The sequence below is a fragment of the Pan troglodytes genome, chromosome 21 (assembly GCF_028858775.2).
Source record: "Pan troglodytes isolate AG18354 chromosome 21, NHGRI_mPanTro3-v2.0_pri, whole genome shotgun sequence".
Taxonomy (NCBI): Eukaryota; Metazoa; Chordata; class Mammalia; order Primates; family Hominidae; genus Pan; species Pan troglodytes.
Window position 1 is genome coordinate 51,603,420 of NC_072419.2, and position 19,698 is coordinate 51,623,117.

A 19,698-nucleotide genomic window follows, 5' to 3' on the forward strand; every position below is an offset into this window, starting at 1 on the left:
GTGTCACGAAATATTATTATTCTTTTTACTTTATTCCCAACCATTTAAACATACAAAAATCGGCTGGGCTCTATGGCTCACGCCTGTAATCCCAGCACTTTGGGAGGCCGAGGAATAGGAGGATCCCTTGAGCCCAGGAATTGGAGACCAGCCTGGGCAACCATAATGAGACCCCCATCTCTACAAAAAGTTTTTTAAGAAATTAACCAGGCATTGTGGTGCACCCCTGTGGCCCAGCTACTCTGGAGGCTGAGGTGGGAGGACTGCTTGAGCCAGAGAGGTGAAAGATGCAGTGAGCCATGATCGCTCACTGCACTCCAGCCTGGGTGACCGAGTGAGACCCTGTCTCAAAAATAAATAAATAAATAAATAAATAAATAAATAAATAAATGACATTTTAAAATAAAAATGCAGGCCGGATGTAGTGAGTCATGCCTGTAATCCCAGCACTTTGGGAGGCTGAGGCGGCGGATCGCTTGAGCTCAGGAGTTTGAGACCAGCCTGGCCAACATGCTGAAACCCCGTCTCTACAAAATACAAAAATTATCCAGGCATGGTTGCCTGCGCCTGTAATCCCAACTGCTCTGGAGGCTGAGGCAGGAGAATCGTTTGAACCCGAGGGGCGGAGGTTGCAGTGAACTGAGATCTCCCCACTGCACTCCAGCCTGGGCAACAGAGCAAGACTCCGTCTCAAAAAAATAAAAAATAAAAATGCAAAAACCATTCTTAGCAGTGGGCTGAACAAAAATAGGCGGTGGGCCTCAGCCACTCTGAGACCACTCTGACGCTGGTCTCAGAGTGGCTGACGTCTGTTCTAAGGGCTTCATCTGCCAGATTTTGAACTTTTTCAAAAGTTTGATCTCTCTGAGAATTGGTCTGCAAGTTTATTTCCATTCTTAGGGTCAGCTTCCACCCTTTATAAGAGAAAGTTGTGTGTCCTCCTTACCCTTCATCCTCCTAACAGTGCATTGGTTGGAGCAGGTTGGGGGAAGAAGTGGAGGGGGGTGCTATATGGAGACTGTAAAATTCTCTGGGTCCCCAAGCACACGTACTGTTGGAATTATTGCAGGGTGTGAAGGTGGGCATCCTACGATGATCGAAGTACAAAAGAAGCCTAACCCTGTCTCTCCCTGACTTATGTATAAATCTTTCTAAGGGTGTAACATAGCCTTAGAAGTAGGACATTTTGGCCACTGTTGGCATATTACGAATTCATATACTTTGTGGAGTGGAGAATTGGTAGTGACTTCCCTTTTTCCACCTCTTAATTATTATCAAAGAATAAAAGTCTCTTGTGGCAGAGAACCTTGGCAGTAAAGCAAACTTCAAATGCTGACCACGGGGTTTCCACAGATTTAAAGGTAAGCAATGACTTTCAGTGGTTTTTAACATGCTTCCCTAGGATTTGGAACAAAACTGAGAAAATGAAGAAATCTCATGCCAGAATAAGAAATCCTTTTGCAAGTTAAATGGTTTGCAATCTTTGCTTTCCACAAAATTGCAGGGGGGCCTAATCTAGTTGTCAGTAGATAGATCATTAAATATAGAATAGATAACTGTGATTTTAGTTATCTATTGTCACATTGTTGTAACAAGAGTTCTTCTGTTCCTACCAACTTTTATAAGTTTCTCAGCACTTACAGCCAGTGGTGTGCTGGTAAATGTTTGACAATTGGCTAGGGGAAGTGGCGAGTGCTAATTTGCCAATTTCTGTAGTGTAAATACTACCAGCATGGCTGATTTCAAGCTACCAATGAGATGTCACTGAACATGGAGCTGGGAAGATATATTTCTACCACACAGATACAATAGGTGCAAATAATCTCAAAAGCATGGATAACAGTAAAGTGTAGTGAGACAATTAATAAGTGATGAGTTTTGAGTATTTATTTCCTTTATCGTTTTGTTTTTGTTTTTGTTTTTTTGAGACAGAGTCTCAATTTGTCACCCAGGCTGGAGTGCAGTGACGCAATCTCGGCTCACTGCAACCTCCGCCTCCCAAGTTCAAGCGATTCTCCTCAGCCTCCTGAGTAGCTGGGACTACAGGCACACACCACCATGCCCGGCTAATTTTTGTATTTTCAGTGGAGACAGGGTTTCACCATGTTGGCCAGGATGGTCTCGATATCTTGACCTCGTGATCTACCCGCCTCAGCCTCTCAAAGTGCTGGGATTACAGGTGTGAGCAACTGCACCCGGCCTCCTTTGTTTTTAATATAATTGTATGTTCATATAATTTAATTTTTAGTAATAGTTACGTTTAACAACTGGCTAATGACATAAAAAAAAAAAGCAACAAAAAAAAAACAGGATCTCTCTCTGTAGCCCAGGCTGGAGTGCAGTGGCAAAATTATGGCTGATTGCAGCCTCGACCTCCCAGGCTTATGAGATCCTCCCACCTCAGCCTCCTGAGTAGTTGGGACTAGACATATGCCACCATGCACAGCTAATTATTATTATTATTGTTATTATTATTATTATTATTATTATTTTGGTAGAGACAGAGTCTTACTATGTTGCCCAGGCTGGGTTTGAATGCCTGGGCTCAAGCAGTCCTCTCAACTTAGCTTCCCAAAGTACTGGGATTACATGGCACCCAGCCACAAAATTTCTAAAAATTGACTTTCATGAACCACTACAAGATGGCTTTAGCACACCATGGTTTGACAGCTATAAAAAATGAAAAATAGGAATAAAATTATTGCTAAAACCTGTTTCATTCTAGCCATATTCGTTGAGGTGTTTGTTTGTTTGTTTGTTTGTTTGTTTGTTTGTTTTTGACAAAGTCTCACTCCATCACCCAGGCTGGAGTGCAGTGGCACAACCTCTGCTCACTGCAACCTCAGCCTCCTGAGTTCAAGTGATTCTTGTGCCTCAGCCTCCCAAGTAGCTGGAATTACAGGTGCACATCACCACGCCCAGCTAATTTTAGTATTTTTAGTAGAGATGGGGTTTCGCCACATTGGCCAGGCTTGTCTCAAACTCCTGACTTCAAGTGACCCGCCTGCCTCGGCCTTCCAAAGTGCTGGTATTACAGGCATGAGCGACTATACCCAACCTCATGGAGGTTTTAGTGAGCTAATTGGAGAGAAAAATTGCCACAGCCACCTAATTAAGACAGGTATTTCTAAAACAACTTTACTTTTTCTACTTAATAATTATTTATCAAAGTTTGTAGGACTGGTTTAGAGAGTGATGTGATTTGGATGTTTGTCCCCTCCAAATCTCATGTTGAAATGTGATTCCTAATGTTGGAGGTGGGGCCTGGAGGTGACTGGATCCTGGGGCAGATCCCTCATGAATAGTTTAGCATTATCCACTTGGTGATAAATGAATTCTCACTCTCAGTTCACGCTGGATCTGGTTGTTTAAGAGTCTGGGAACTCCACCTTCCCTGTCTCTTGGTCCTGCTGATGCCATGTGAGATGTCTGCTACCCCGTTACCTTCTGCCATGATTGGAAGTTTCCTGAGCCCCTCGCCAGAAGCAAATGCTGGAGCCATGCTTGTATAGCCTGCAGAACTGTAAGCCAATTAAACCTCTTTTCTTTATAAATTACCCAATCTCATGTATTTATAGTAACGCAAACAGCCTAACACAGCAAGCATATATTTATGTCAATTGTATACTTTAAATATGTATAGCTTATTTTATGCCAGTTGTACCTTAATGAAGCTGTTTAAATTATTGTAGGACTTTTTAAAAGAGTCATCAGTAAGCCTCTGACGCATTAAAAAAAACACATTATGATAAAATTTTGTGGTGGAACATGGAGTAGAAATTTGACTTCAAATAGAAAAAGAAATGATGCAAAATGTCTGACTCTTAGAAAAGAGCTTGTTCATGTATTTTTTAAATGGATGATTGTAGGTATCGAATTGCTAGGGCATTTAATTTAACTGGATACATTTAAAAGAGTGATGTAATTGTTTTACTTTTACGTGTATAAATTTACAATATGCCAGAAATTACAACCTTTGCAACTATTTAAACTTTTGATGAAAAATGTTAAGCTATCAACTAAAAATTGTGTCAAGGAGTACCTAGTCTTAAAATAATCATTTACAGAGTACACTAGCAAAAAAACAAAAACAAAAACTGAAAACAGCTCGTTTAGAGAGTTAATGGAAGTTCTTCTATAAAACTATCTTAACCTCCTGGAATTAAGGAAATAATTTCCCCTTCCCCAAGTTCTGAGAATCTCTAAAGGGATGCAACATGTTTGAATATAATTATTTGTGGATGTATGGGTCTTTAACCTGGGCTCCATGACTGGGGGCAGAGGACACATGCATGGTCAGTACTCCTCTAGGTTATGTGTCTCTGCATACATTATTTTGGGGCAAGAAACTTCAGATTCTTTCTTTATATCCACAAAAAGAGGATGTTTGGGGGATCCTCCTTTTGGGTGATCCTGACCCCCAAAGAGTTAAAAATAATTTGTCCAAAACCTGAGATTCTTTGAGAAGTTTTATTGGGTTCTTCTTTGGCCTCCAAAAAACAAAATGCAGTAGTCAAAGGTTTGTAATACTGAATAGGAGTTCCTAATTTCCTGCATGGGGCTGAGGTACAAAAACCCAAACAACCAAACAAAACCCACAGTGTTTACAGCCAGAAGTTCTTCATTAAAATCCTGTTTCCAGGACTTGCCAACTGGAGGAAAGTTTGTGAGTCCCTTTGCTCCTCCCTACAATGGAGATAATTCCCTCTTGAACTAATTAGGAGAATGGAATAAGGTGAAGTGGTGAACACATAACATATACTCACCTATGTTGGGTCCAGCACTCTTTCTGTATATTCTAACCTGAGATTGAGTGAGTCTGAGAGATGGCATTGGTCAAACACTTTACATCCTCCCCCTAGCTTCCTTTCAAGCAAAAGGAAATGATCCAGGACATCAACAGGCAGCCCCCTCCCATGGAGCTAAAAAATGAGCTGAGACCCAGCCTATAGCAGAGGTGGTGTCCCTCCCCCTTTTCTCAGACTTCCTAGGCCAGAGTTAACCAAGGCTAGGTGCACACCTGGTACATCCAGAGACACCTTAAATGCTACCTTCTCCTGGAATCTTCCATCCTCTTTTAATTCTCATTTCTTCCTGCCTTGAGGTTTCTAGGATTCTATCTGTCCCACTCTTTGGGCAGGCATCCCTTTCTCACTCATGTTAGTTTTAGGTGAAGAGCACAGTCTTCAAAGTTAAAGAGACCTAGATTGCAATCTTGGTGGTATGGAGCAGGACACTTTTTCTCTCTGTGCCTCAGTTTTCTCATGTGTCCCCCCATGTAATTTGAGGGTCATTATAGTTCTTAACATCATAAAAATGTTAAGACTACGGTGCTTAGCACAATATGGAGCATCAAAGTGTTATCTATTTTTATAATCAAGGGGGCCTCCCCATAAGAGTCTTGACTTACTCCCCTCCCCAGCAGCTCCTCACACATGGTTAATAACAGGTAACACATTACTATTTTCAGAACAGAAAAAGGAATGGGCCATAGGGCTCTCGCCCAGAATGGTGCCAACCCTTTCTGGTCTTCCTCAGTTTATGTAAATCTCTCTCCAGCTACAGATAATGACAGCTTAGAGTTTCCAGGGGCTGTGGAATGTCCAGCCACTGCCTTGCATAACCACAGAAACTAAGAACACTAGGCCCAGAAGGGTCCTCTCAAATCATTCAATCCAACAGTACCCGCATTGTAAGATAGGCAAACCGAGGCCCACATGGTGAGTCAGCATCCACCACAGGCATTTTGAAGAATTCTAAAAATAACACCTCCAATTACTCTTTCCACTTGCTCTGCTTTATTTTTTTGTCGTAACATTTCCCTTACCTGCCATCACGCACTTATTCTTTTACTTGTTTATTTTCTGTTTTCTCTGCCACATGTAAGTTTCATGAGGGCAAGAACATTGTTGTGTTCACAACTGCATCCCTTGCACCTCGTCCAAGGTCTGGCAGAGGTTTACATTCAGTAAATGCTTGTCGCATGGATAACTGGATGAATGCCATTTGGACATTTTCCCTTAGAGGCTCAGATGTAGCAATTCACTCACTTGGTCATTTATCCAAAAACCATCGGATGAATATCTTGTATGTGAGAAGCTTTTCGATAAATCCTGGTGAACAAGACCTGTCCGTGTTCTTAAGCAGCTCCCTGATTAGCGGACAATAGCTGCCAGCTATACAGTAGACTGAGGATCTACTATATGCCAAGCTGTGGGCTGGCAACTTTATATGCATCTTCTCTGTCTTAGCTCAGTTCTTGCAATTGCGAGGAAACATGCCTCACTCAGGACTCCTTAAGAAAAGGCTTAGGAGTTATTAGGAGGACCAGGAGGGCTAAAGGTTAAAACTGAAAGGGAAACATCAAGGACTGAGATGATGCCACAGGCTGGCTGACTCATCTCTTGCTCTTTAAGCCTGCTTATTCTTTCTTTAAGAGTGTCTCTTCTTTTTCCTGGATGTGTGCCTCTCTCTCTTTTACTGACTTACTGGTTCTCTCTTCTAGTCTAAATTTTGGGAGGGGACCACAAGACTCATTGGCTTGGCCAATGGCCTTCCTTATTCCTTAAGTAAGCGCCTGCAGCCCAGACCACTTTTTGGATTACTATTTGGCCTAGAGGGTGAACATTTAGCTTCTCACATACCCTGAGCAGAGTGTATGTTTAATCAGAAGGGAGTGTTGAGCATCATCTTCACTTGGATGCTGTGAAGTAAGTAGTTTTATCTCTATTTTACAGATGAGAAAACAGGCTGAGCAAGGAGAAATGACAACAAAACCGTAACTGTAACAAAGCTGCCCTAACCCACCTGCAAATCTACAATTGAGAAATCCATTGCTGTTGCCCCTGAGATTTGTGGGGTGTTTGTTATGTAGCAAAAGCTGACTGATACAAGATTCAAACTCAAGTTTCTTTGATTCTGTCTGCATCACCATGCTGTCTCACTGAACTTACAGCCCTGATTCCTGTTCCTGATTCCCAAGTGTCCTGTCCTAAAAGGAGCAGAGATAAATATTGTATTCATCCATTTTCTGATGTTATAACAGAATCCCGCACTGTTGGTGTTCTGAGTATACTGACATTCCTTGACGCTAGATTTTATATTGTTGATTGACTTGTTTATCATCTCTCTCCTCTACGAGATTAGAGTATTTTCTCTTTATTCACTTTATTCATTTATATCCATACCACCTGGATCAGTTTCTGGCACATAATAAATGCTCAATGAATATTTATCAAGTAGATGATTGAATGAATAAATAATGATAAAAAGGAAGTGTAAAAAAACAACTTTTCATCTTAAAACAAGGCCCTGAGTCCTTTAAGGTCAGAATAAAGAATAATTTCTAGGTAGGGACAGAAAGTTTAGTACATCATGGGGTCAAGAATCAAGGTAAGAAAACTTGAAGGTGTGAGGCTGGGCACAGTGTCTCATGCCTGTAACCCCAGCCCTCTGGGAGGCCATGGCGTGAGGATCACGTGAGCCCAGAAGTTTGAGACCAGCCTGGGCAACATAGTGAGATTCCTTCTCTACATAAAATAAAATAAAAATAGCCAGGCCTGATGGTATGCACCTGCAGTCCCAGCTACTCAGGAGGTTGAGGTGGGAAGATTGCTTCAGCCCCGGAGTGTGAGCCTGCAGTGAGATATGATAGCGCCACTGCACTCCAGCCTGGGTGACAGAGCAAGGACCTGTCTCTAAAATAACAACAAAGGCCGGGCACAGTGGCTTACACCTGTAATCCCAACACTTTAGGAGGCTGAGGTGGGCAGATCACCTGAGGTCAGGAGTTGGAAACCAGCCTGACCAACATGGTGAAACCCCGTCTCTACTAAAAATACAAAATTAGCCGGGCATGGTGGCACATGCCTGTAAATCCCAGCTAGTCAGGAGGCTGAGGCAGGAGAATCACTTGAACCCAGGAGGCGGAGGTTGCAGTGAGCCAAGATCACACCGTTACACTCTAGACTGAGCAACAAGAGTGAAACTCCGTCTTAAAAATAAAATAAAATAAAACAACAGTACAACAATGAAAATAATACAAATAAAAATTAAAATATAGTTTCACAACTATTTACATTGTATTAGATGTTTAGAGATGACTTAAAGAATGTGGGAAGATTGCATAGACTATATGCAAATACTATACCATTTTATATAAAGGATTTGAGCTTCTCTGGGTTTTCATATCTGCCAGGAGTCCTGGAACCAACCACCCATGGATGCTGAGGGATGGCTGTACTCAGAGGTCCTTCCACCCACTGTCATGCCTGGCATCATCCACCCTGCATAGATAGAGGGTTTGCAGAAAACCCCTGATCATTAGACACAGAACACAGAAAACCAGTTTCCTGACTCCCTCTGGTGTGAAGGAAAGAACAGGGAGGTTGGGGTGGAAAGTTAGAGTGGAAAGACAGACACCCCAGATGTTTCTTAACTTTTGATTATTCCAGCTGACAAGACACGCCACACCTCAATGTGTACTGAGTGTGAGTCACTTCCTTCTCTAAGCCTCAATTTCCTTACCTGTAACATGGGGACAATGTTTATACCTACATCCCTGGGGCTGTTGCAACAATAAGATGAGGTCAGGTAGATGAAAGCTGTATGTCACTGTAATGTCCAGTGCCTTTTTTTTTTTTTTTTGAGACAGAGTCTCACTCTGTCACCCAGGCTGGAGTGCAGTGGTACAATCTCAGCTCACTGCAACCTCTGCCTCGCAGGTTCAAGCAATTCTCCTGCCTCAGCCTCCCAAGTAGCTGAGATTACAGGCATGCACCACCACTCCTGGCTAATTTTTGTATTTTTTGTACAGATAGGGTTTCTCCATGTTGGCCAGGCTGGCCGCCAACTCCTGATTGCAGGTGGATCCACCCACCTCAGCCTCCCAAAGTGTTGGAATTACAGGCGTGAACCACCTTGCCTGGCCTTCAGTGCACTTTTTGTTACACACTGCGAAGGAATAGTGTGTGGAGTCAAACTGGCCTGGGTTGGAGTTCAGCTCTACCACTCACTGGCAGCATGGCTTTGGGTAAATGTCCCTTCTCTGAGCCTCAGGATCTGCATGTGTTCAGTGGGGCTATTAATAGTTCTCGACTCACAGGCTTGTTTTAGAAATTAAATAAGGATTAAATTATATAAGTGCCTGTCATACAGTAGATGCTCAGCAAATATTCCTCCCCAAACACAGATACAAACAGCACTTAAAGCAACCTGGGTAACAAAGGGGTTTTCAGTCTGGAGGAGAAAACAGGCAGCTAATGAGCTCTCTCTCCGGTTTCCCTTCTAAGAGAGGAACTCACTGGCCAGAGCCCAGGATGGTCACCGATGTAGAGGACAGGCAGCCAACTCCAAGCCTCCCACGTGGGGTTTCCAAAAACCTGTGAGCACAGAGTTGCATAACGTGTCCCTGAGACACGTGTTTCTACTGAAGTGTCTTCATCAAATATTCCCCGAAAGGAAACATGTGAGCAGGGCAGTAGGGCAGCCTAGCGGGGGAGGAAGGGAGAGAGGGAGGGATCTAGAGAACACGAGAGTAGGGGTGAGAGGAGGAAGAGAAGGTATCACATTTAATGTGCTCTTACTATGGGCCAGCCACCGGGCTTGACTTGTCTGATACATTGTTAGATCCTTGCCATAAATCTGAGATCAGGCATTTCCGTTCCCACATTCCAAAGGAAGAAATAATAACAATCATATTAACATTGCTGAGGTTAACATAGTGCCCACTGCATATCAGGCGGTGGACTAAGCACACATTTGACCCTCAGGACAGCCCATAACGTGGGTACTATTCTGAACTCCACTTTATAGAAGAGGAAACCAACTGAGACTCAGAGACATGAAGTAACTTTCCCAAGGTCACCCAGCAGGACAGCAAGACAGCCGGAGAGCCAGGATTCGAATCTAAGCAGGGCTCTCAAGCCTATGGGCCTATGGGAGAACATTTCCCAAGGGATTTATGGGGGTGGATCCAGAAGGTGACCTTAGCGATTGTCCTTACATGCATGCAGTGGGGCCCCAGTGTGAAAGTGACGAAAGAGACCAAGTGACCAGAGGCAGTCCCCTCCCCTCCCCCCAAAGGACAGTTTGTCCCAGCTTGTGGCTTTTCGTCACTCTGCCTCTGACCTAAAGTTTAACATTTCATTCATAAGTTTGGAACCACAGACTTGGCAGCGTAGGAAGAACCCTCGTAGACCAGCTAGCTATTCAAATCCAACCCCCTCATATTACAGATGGAAGAAAACCCTGAAGCCAGAATGTGACTCGCCAAGGTCACAGAGCAGTTTTCTGTTGGATGAAGGAGCCGGTTTAGGGTCAACTACAGATCATCTTGTGCTGTAGTTATCAAATGTGGGTGCACCTCTGAATCACTTGGGGAGCTCTCTAAATACACAGATTTCCACACTCTGCTTTGGGAGACTTGAACTGGACTTAGGTTTGCAAACAAGGACTGGAAATTTGAATATCCAGTATGTTCCTCAGGTGATTCAGATGGCACAGGGCCATGACAGCATCTGCAATCGGAGTCCAATGTCCCTCTTTCATTTGATAGTTTGGGATACTGGGACCCACCAGGGGACTCGCCCAAGGTCACATAGCAAGCCAGTGGGGTTCTAGTTCAGACTCTGTGGTCTGAAGCAGACTGCTTGTGGTCAAATTTGAAAATGGGCCAATGAAGCTAAACAAGGGGGTTGCCATGATTTTCCCCAGCTCTTGGTTTCCTTCTTGGATCCAAATTAAGACGGAGGATGGTGTACATTTCCGAAGCTTGGCAAGGCGGGAATCCAAGAACTCCCAAAGGGGAAAGGAAAGGGCAGGAGGTTAGCTTGCACGCCCAGTGGGGTTTTCCCAGAGGTGAGCTCCGGACTCCAGGGATGACATCAGACATTCCAGCCAGCCCTAATATCAAAAGCTACCTGTGTTTTCTAGTTCAGCAGAATGGGTAGGGAGGGCCTTTCCTATTGGGAGGAGATGGGGTGGAGTGGGCCCAGCTGTGACGTGAAGGGAGCAGAGTCCAGGAAGAGCCACGCATTCCAGCATCTGCAAGGAAGACAGCTGCCCTGGGTATTGTCAACCTCTGCAGCCCTTTTCTAAGCCTTTCCTCCCATTTCTCCCTAATCCCTCACCCCAGGGCTAACTGAGCAGAGAGATTCACTGCCCCTTTTCCATTTCCTGCTACTCCACCACCTGACTATTTTACTATCTCCCTTCCTTTATTTCCCTCTCCCTCCCTCCCTTCCTCCCTTCTTTCCTGTTCTTTTATTCTAAAATGGCATCTTGGCTGGACACAGCAGCTTATGCCTGTAATCCTAACACTTTGGGAGGCCAAGGTGGGAGGATTGCTTGAGCCCAGGGTTCAGGACAAGCCTGGACAACATAGGGATACCCTGTCTCTACAAAAAAATAAAATTAAATGAAAAATCAAAAAAGCCAAGTGCGGGCCAGGCATGGTGACTCATACCTATAATCCCAGCACTTTGGGAGGCTGAGGCGGGCAGATCACTTGAGGTCAGGAGTCCAGACCAGCCTGGCCAACATGGTGAAATCCCGTCTCTACTAAAAATACAAAAATTAGCTGGGCATGGTGGCACACACCTGTAATCCCAGCTACTCAGGAGGCTGAAGCATGAGAATCGCTTGAACCCGGGAGGCGGAGGTTGCAGTGAGCCAAGATCATGCCACTGCACCCCAGCCTGAGCGACAGAGCAAGACTCCGTTTCAAAAAAAGCCAGGTGTGGCGGCACATGCCTGTGGTCTCAGCTATTCGGGAGGCCGAGGCTTGGGCCTGGGAGTTTGAGGGTGCAGTGAGCCATGATTGCACCACTGCACACCAGCATGGGTGACAGATTGAGACCCTGTTTCAAAGAACCAAACTAAACCAAACCAAAACTAAACTAAAAGGCATCTTGATGTTTGGAGTCAGTTGTCCTGAATTTGAATCTCAGCTCTGCTCCCTGTGAGCTCTCTGACCTAGAGAGTCACACCACCTCCCCCCCAGCCTAGTTTCCTCCCCTATAAAAAGGGGACAATAGTTATATTTTCAGATTGTGAGAATTAAACAAGATCATGTAGGCACTTAAGAAACAGATGTTTTCTCAGAAACACTAGATCATGTGCATAATCAGGGAACTAGAGGAATTTGAATACATATTTGTTGGACTGAATTGAGGTGCCTAAAAGAATGGTTGAGCTGGAAAGCACCTAAGAAATCTTTGGGCCTTAATAACTCCCAAACTGGAGTCCAGGGGAACTGTTCAGGGTATTTCCAAATGATAAGGACAATCGCACATTCTCAATAAAGTCTCAAGTTTCTTTACTTCTGTCTGGAATTGTATCAGCTCAAGGTGATAACACGGCTATCACAAGCTGTTCAGAAATTCTGATTGGCAGTTACATGGCTCTTTGATAAGTTTTTTTTTTTTTGAGACGGAGTCTCGCTCTGTCGCCCAGGCTGGACTGCAGTGGCGCAATCTCGGCTCACTGCAAGCTTCGCCTCCCAGGTTCACGCCATTCTCCTGTCTCAGCCTCCCGAGTAGCTGGGACTACATGCGCCTGCCACCACGCCCAGCTAATTTTCTGTATTTTTAATAGAGATGGGGTTTCACCATGTTAGCCAGGATGGTCTCGAACTCCTGACCTTGTGATCTGCCCGCCTCAGCCTCCCAAAGTGCTGGGATTACAGGCATGAGCCACTGTGCCCAGCCTAAGTTTTTTTTTAATGAGAAAATAATTACTGGAAGGTAGATTAAATGGTGGAAAACGTTAATCATGTCCAACTCCTCATTTCATAAACAGGGAAGCTGAGGTTTAAAGAAGGAAGTGGCTTGCTGGTCACACTGGGTGGCATAGCTGGCCCTAAAACCCAAATTCTTTTCCTGGAACCACTTACTTCCCGTCTTTCCACTCCAGAGAGGGGGAACCTAGGATCAATGAAGTTGATGGGTTTTCGTCTGCTGGAGTAGGAGTAAGTGAGTTATCGATTTGCTCTTGCTTTTTCTGTTCTTAACTCATTCAGCAAATATCTACTGACTGTCCACTATTCGGATTTGGAAGATAGATAAAACAGTCATGGCAGCAGAGAGGGTCAGGATTTACTCCTATGTGCGACTTCAGAACCTGTGCCTTTTTCCACTGGACACCCACATTTTAAAACACCCACTACTCTGCCTTCTAATATAGTTCATCTGTGTCTCAGGGCAGGGGCTGTCTTATATATACATGTTCTAGCCTTCCTGCCACCCAGTAGGTGCGAAATCAATGTTGTAGTGTTGAGGAAACACTTGAATTTTATTTATTTATTTATTTATTTAGAGACGGAGTTTTGCTCTTGTTGCCCAGGCTGGAGTGCAATGGCGTGATCTCGGCTCACCGCAACCTCTGCCTCCCGGGTTCAAGCAATTCTCCTGCCTCAGCCTCCCGAGTAGCTAGGACTACAGGCGTGCGCCACCACGCCCCGCTAATTTTGTATTTTTAGCAGAGACGGGGTTTCTCCATGTTGGTCAGGCTGGTCTCGAAACACCGACCTCAGGTAATCCGCCCACCTCAGCCTCCCCAAGTGCTGGGATTACAGGCGTGAGCCACCGCGCCCGACCAACACTTGAATTTTAATCCTTACTTTGCTACTAACTGTGTCGTTGAAACAGTATGTTGCTTTCCTTCTCTGGCCCTTAGCTTAACTATCTGTACAGCGGGAACATTGGCAAACTCCTACGTGGAGGAGCTTGCAGGTCCACTTCAAGTTATCAGACTCTAACTAGGAGAAAACATTGAGAATTTAGGCTGAAAATAACGACACAGTTTATCACCTCGTTAATTCCCAAACATCATTACCGCGTCCTAAGCCACCCCACTTCCCTCTCCCCTAGCCGCCTTCCTTTAAAAAAAGAATTCCCCTCTAGAGGGCGCGCAAGCTCTGCGGCCTTCGTTCCTCTCTTCCGTTTGCCTTCACTCTTCCTTCTGCGCATGTGCTCAGTTCGCTCTCCGGCTGCTTGTACCTGGTTCAGGAGGTTCAGGCAGAGGTTGCACCCACTACGCCTGCGCAACCTCAGCCCCGCCCCTCCGCTGCTTTCCCCGGAAACGTTTCTTTCCTACGCAGCCGCTCCTGCCGCTGTGGTCGCTGGAGCTTTGCCTCTCTAGGCCGGCAGCGCCTCTCCTCCATGGTCCTGTCTGTCAGCGCTGTTTTGGGAGCCCGCCAGTGAGGCCGGGCCACGCTCAGACACTTCGATCGTCGAGTCTGTCACTGGTGAGTAGACCCCAGAGGAGCTCGTGTACGGGCGGGGGCCGCGCAGGCGGAATGGGCTGGATTTCCCCTCACTCTGAGAATGGGTCTGTCCGCCCCGCCTTCCCCCTGACTCTTGGAATGGGCTCACCCCTTGGTTCCAGTCCCTCCTCCCGGGCGGGGCGACGTTGCCATGGAGACGGGCCGCTGGCTGAGGCCCGGCTCGTGTCCCTGCAGGGCATGGCGGGTCAGTTCCGCAGCTACGTGTGGGACCCGGTGCTGATCCTGTCGCAGATCGTCCTCATGCAGACCGTGTATTACGGCTCGCTGGGCCTGTGGCTGGCGCTGGTGGACGGGCTAGTGCGAAGCAGCCCCTCGCTGGACCAGATGTTCGACGCCGAGGTAGGGTCCCCGGACTGGGGCGGGTGGGGTCTCGGCCTCCCCGAGTAGGCTTTGTGGTCCATCACTACTGTGGTGTAGACGTGGCTGGGTCACCTTCTTTCTTTGTAGCCCTGGGAAAGGGATTTCACCTTTCTGAGCCTCAGCTGCCTCATCCATAAAATGGAATGACAGCAGAGGCTGATTAGTACAAAGAAAAGGGCCTGGATGTTAATACAATAAACACGTCTGTGTTCCAGGCAACTCTGATACATTTCCTTTCTGATACTCTGGGAAAGTGACTTGATTTCTCTGAGCTAGGTTGTCAGGTGCCACATCGGAGAGAGGGGTGGATAAAAGAGCATTCATGCGGGTACAGTGGAAACTGCCTGGACTTTGGGGTCAGACAGGCGTCCGTTTAAGATCCACTTACTAGCTGTGTGACCTGGGGCAAATGTCACCTCTGTGAACTTGTTTTCCTGTCTTCAAAACCATGAGACTAGTTGCAGAGAGGTCGTGGACTGCAATATAAAGAGCATGTGCTTTGGGTTCAGAAAAGCAAGGGTTCAGTCTAGGCCTAAACATATAAAACTAGCTGTGGGACCTTGGGCAAGTTGCTTCCCCTTTCTGAGCCTTTTCTGAAAAGTGGGCTGGATGCTCCTACCATGTTGCCCTCAACAAAATGTTACAAGGCCCAGAGGGGTTTAGGAATAAGAAGGTACTTTGTAAAGTGTAAAGGAGGCCTATAAGTTGTTACATCTAAGAGGCAGCTGTGGCGTGGTGATGAGCACAGTTCTTAAAGCCAGGAGACCTAGGATGGAGTCCTTGCTCCTGCTGCTTGTTCTCTGTGTTAGCCCTTGGGCAAGTTATTATCCAAAAAGTGAGAAGAATTAAAAGAAGAAGAATGGCTTTGTGAGGTTTTTTTAGGGATAATATGAGATTATGTATGTCAAAGACCTTTCTTTGTCAGCTGAAAGTGTGGTGCAGATGTTTGGCATTTGATAGTATTGTGTTGGATAGTGGAGGTTGCACACCCACCATATGCCTAGTTGTAGTCTCGTAGGAGACTCTATCCTCCTGGGAAGAGCTGTGGGAATGCCAGGCTTTGTTGAAGAGCCATATGATGCACACAACCTGAGTTCTAGCCTAGGGATCAGCAAACCTTTCCTTTAAGGGTGAAGTAGTAAGGATTTTAGGTCACAATTATTCAGCTCTGCCATTGTAGCACAGAAGGCTGCTATAGACAAATATATAAGTGAATACGTGTGGCTGTGTTTCAATACAACTTTATGTACAGGAGCAGATGCCGGGCCTATGGAGCCATAGTCAGCTGAACGCTGTTCTAGACTTTACTCTTGTTGTTTATTACTTTGGGCAACTTAACTTGTCTGAGCTTTTACGTCCTCCTTTGTAAAATGAGAATAATCCCTTTCCACCTGCTGTGAGAAACAAATGAAATCCCATAATGGATGTCTATGAAAGCACCTATTGGAAATAGGCTGCCGTACAGATGTAGGGAGGTATTATCTTCTGTGCTCTGGGAAGAATGCTTGTTCCTTAGGAGGCTTGCTGAGATCCTGGGGCTCTGCCAAGTCACTTCTCCAGTATATTTCCATTTGTGATTCCCCCTCAGATCCTGGGCTTTTCCACCCCTCCAGGCCGGCTCTCCATGATGTCCTTCATCCTCAACGCCCTCACCTGGTGAGTATCACCAGTTTTGCTATCCAGCTTTTGGGCTCTTAGTGCTGGGACTAACTTCCTAAGTTTGAACATGAGACAGGCTGGCACTTGTTTCTGGGGAGTGGTGGAGTAAAGTGGGTGACAGAGGCCAGTTCTGGGACCAGCTGTATAATGGGCCTCCTTCCATTGCTGTTTTGACTTACCTGGAAAGCTCTTATGTCACTATGTTTGTGCTGCCTGCAAGACAACTTCCATCTCAGATAACTTCCCTGATGTGGAGTGAGCTGAGAAAGGATTCAACCGAGAGGCAGGAGAACTGGGTTCTGTTCTTGGTTTGTGTGCCATTGGCCAAGTTACTTGCCATGGGCCTCAGGCTCCTCTTTTGTCCATGAGGGTTTGGACTCAGTGATGTCTAAGGTCACACGTAATCATTGCCTGTCTCTTAAGAGGCAGTTTAGCATAGTGGTCAAGGTGTCAGGCTCTGGAGGCAGACTCATTTGGCATTGAACCTCAGCTTTACCACTAGTCTAGTGACTTTGGACAAGTTAATCTACCACAGTTGCCTCATCAGTAAAATGGGGCTAGTAATATTACCTACCTCATAGTTGTAAGGATTAAATAAGTTAATTCACAAGAAGGACTTAGAACAGTGCCTTGCATGTTATTATTATTCTTGTCCTTACACCGGAGGTTGAAAACTGGTGGGCTGACTTTGACCTAAATTTGTCTTCCAGATAGGTTCTATTTGGCTTACATAGATGTCAGCCCACACATGGTGTTTAAAACATTTTTTTCACTTAGTTGAAAATCAGGCTATTTTATATAAAAATCCAGATTTCTGGCTTCTCTTGAATAATGGAATGACTGACTGATTCCAGGCCAACCTTCTAGCATGATAAGATTTGCCTAGATGCAAGTAGCTACTGCCCCCCTTTAGCTAGAACATGTATGCTTCAGGGTGTCACGATCCCCACCAATTCCTAGGATCCCCTAGTGACAATTGCCATCGATCATCAAGCTCATACTCAGTCAGCTTCACTCTTGACATTACCCGCCAGGTTCTTCTAGGCGTCTAGTATCATAACCCTTGCTTCACACTTATCTCGTCACTTCTGACCACTATGCTGCCGTCCTAATTGTCCCTACCCTCCCAAATAACCTAAGGCCAGGACAACCCAGTGACAACTCACTGCTGTCCTCTCCCCACAGTGCCCTGGGCTTGCTGTACTTCATCCGGCGAGGAAAGCAGTGTCTGGATTTCACTGTCACTGTCCATTTCTTTCACCTCCTGGGCTGCTGGTTCTACAGCTCCCGTTTCCCCTCGGCGCTGACCTGGTGGCTGGTCCAAGCCGTGTGCATTGCACTCATGGCTGTCATCGGGGAGTACCTGTGCATGCGGACGGAGCTCAAGGAGATACCCCTCAACTCAGCCCCTAAATCCAATGTCTAGAATCAGGCCCTTTGGACATCCTGCTGACACTTGGGCCCCTTAACACCTTGGGCTGCTCAGACCCTCCAGATGAGGTCCAGCCCAGATCTGAGAGGAACCCTGGAAATGTGAAGTCTCTGTTGGTGTGGGAGAGATAGTGAGGGCCTGTCAAAGAAGGCAGGTAGCAGTCAGCATGACAGCTGCAAGAATGACCTCTGTCTGTTGAAGCCTTGGTATCTGAGAGGTCAGGAAGGGGACCTCTTTGAGGGTAATAACAGAATTGGAACCATACCACTCTTGAGCCACAATACCTGTCACCAGCCTGTTGTTTTAAGAGAGAAAAAAAATCAAGGATATCCGATTGGAGCAAACCACTTCTTTAGTCATCTGTCTTACCTCCCTGGGACAGCTGTTACCTTTGCAGTGTTGCCGAATCACAGCAGTTACCTTTGCAGTGTTGCCGAATCACAGCAGTTCTGTTGGAGAAACGCTTGGTTTCCGGATCCAGAGCCACAGAAAGAAATGTAGGTGTGAAGTATTAGGCTGCTGTCAGGGAGAGGATGGCAGATGGAGGCACCAAGCACAAGGAAAATGCACAACCTGTGCCCTGTTATACACACGTTCGTGTGCACCCAAGAACCTATGACTTTCTTCCAGTTCCTTCTACCAGGTCCCCATCCTGCTGCCAGCTCTCAACATAGCAGGCCATAGGACCCAGAGAAGAATCCCAGCGTTGCTCAAAGTCTAACCATCATAAAGACACTGCCTGTCTTCTAGGAATGACCAGGCACCCAGCTCCCACTGGACTCCAATTTTTTTTCCTGCCTTATTTAGAATTCTTTGGCGGGAAGGGTATGATGGGTTCCCAGAGACAAGAAGCCCAACCTTCTGGCCTGGGCTGTGCTGATAGTGCTGAGGGAGATAGGAATTTGCTGCTAAGATTTTTCTTTGGGGTGGAGTTTCCTCTGTGAGGGGCTTGCAGCTATCCTTCCTGTGTATACAAATACAGTATTTTCCATGGTTCTGCCTGCACTTACTTTGTAATGCCACGGTTGAGATTGAGAGAGATCAGCGCAGCCAGGCAAGGGAACTTTAAAGAATTATTAGGCCACCTTCTCCCTTTCCTGGACCCCAGAGTCATTCCTCCATTTGGTTAAAATACTCAGTGCAGGGAACTCTTACATCCTATCTCCTTCACTTGCAGCGTCCCCTGCTATGCCTCAGGTGAACCACATAATTCTTGGGTTTCCGTTCCTACTTGCTAGTGATTTCTGAACATGTTCAATGGAGCGGCACACAGTCTAGACCCACTTCCGCATTGAAACCTTCACTGTTCCTCTTTGGTTTCTTCAGAGCTTTCCCAAGAGAGCTGTCAGTTTTCAGCTGTCAGTAACACAAATGAGTTTATGGTAACACAAATGAGTTTTGCTATCTCTCTGAGAAGCTCATCTGACCTCCTGACTCTCAGCCCTACAGAGTAGGGAGTTGATGCTGACAGGATGAAGGTTTAGGAATAAATATGCCTGGGAAGAGACTGGGAAGGTTCTAGGGTGAGGCACCTCAGTAACTCATGGTACCTTGGCCAAGTTGGAAGGAAGCAGTTTGTTAATGAGGCACAGTAATCCTGGCTGCAGGGTCTAGGAGGTAAGACCAGCTGGGATGACCTTCCCTGGGTTAATCAGTTTCCCTCTAGACAACACAAACTCTGCAGGCATGTGACTAACTTTGAAAGAACACCCATCATGTGGCTGCTGTCACCCTTGACCAGCCGTGGTGGTGGTTACTCCATCTGTGGTTGGAGCGCCTCTTTGGGATTCACTTCAAGGTCTTGTGCCTATTTTTCTGCATATCTTCTGTGATGACAAATCTCTGTCCCCTGAGTGTTAATTTGATTTTTAGAAATGGCCAAAAGTCACGTGATCCAAACTTTTTTTCAGTAATATGGAGACTGAGCTGCATGGTAGTTGGGGATCAAAAATATGTGACCTTA

The 19,698-nt window shown here is 45.8% G+C and overlaps 1 protein-coding gene across 2 annotated transcripts in view; it reads left to right on the plus strand.

Moving 5' to 3' along the window:
* The first annotated feature begins 13,963 nt into the window (after positions 1-13,963).
* SYS1 (SYS1 golgi trafficking protein) overlaps positions 13,964-19,698 on the plus strand; it is a 39,068-nt gene continuing 33,333 nt past the window's right edge. The window contains 4 exon segments of one of the 2 annotated variants that reach the window (NM_001246408.1): positions 13,964-14,245; positions 14,459-14,623; positions 16,233-16,300; positions 17,489-18,730. In NM_001246408.1, coding sequence (NP_001233337.1) covers positions 14,462-14,623; positions 16,233-16,300; positions 17,489-17,729 — 471 coding nt within the window. In that variant the 5' untranslated portion in view covers positions 13,964-14,245; positions 14,459-14,461 and the 3' untranslated portion in view covers positions 17,730-18,730. 2 annotated transcript variants of the gene reach the window in all.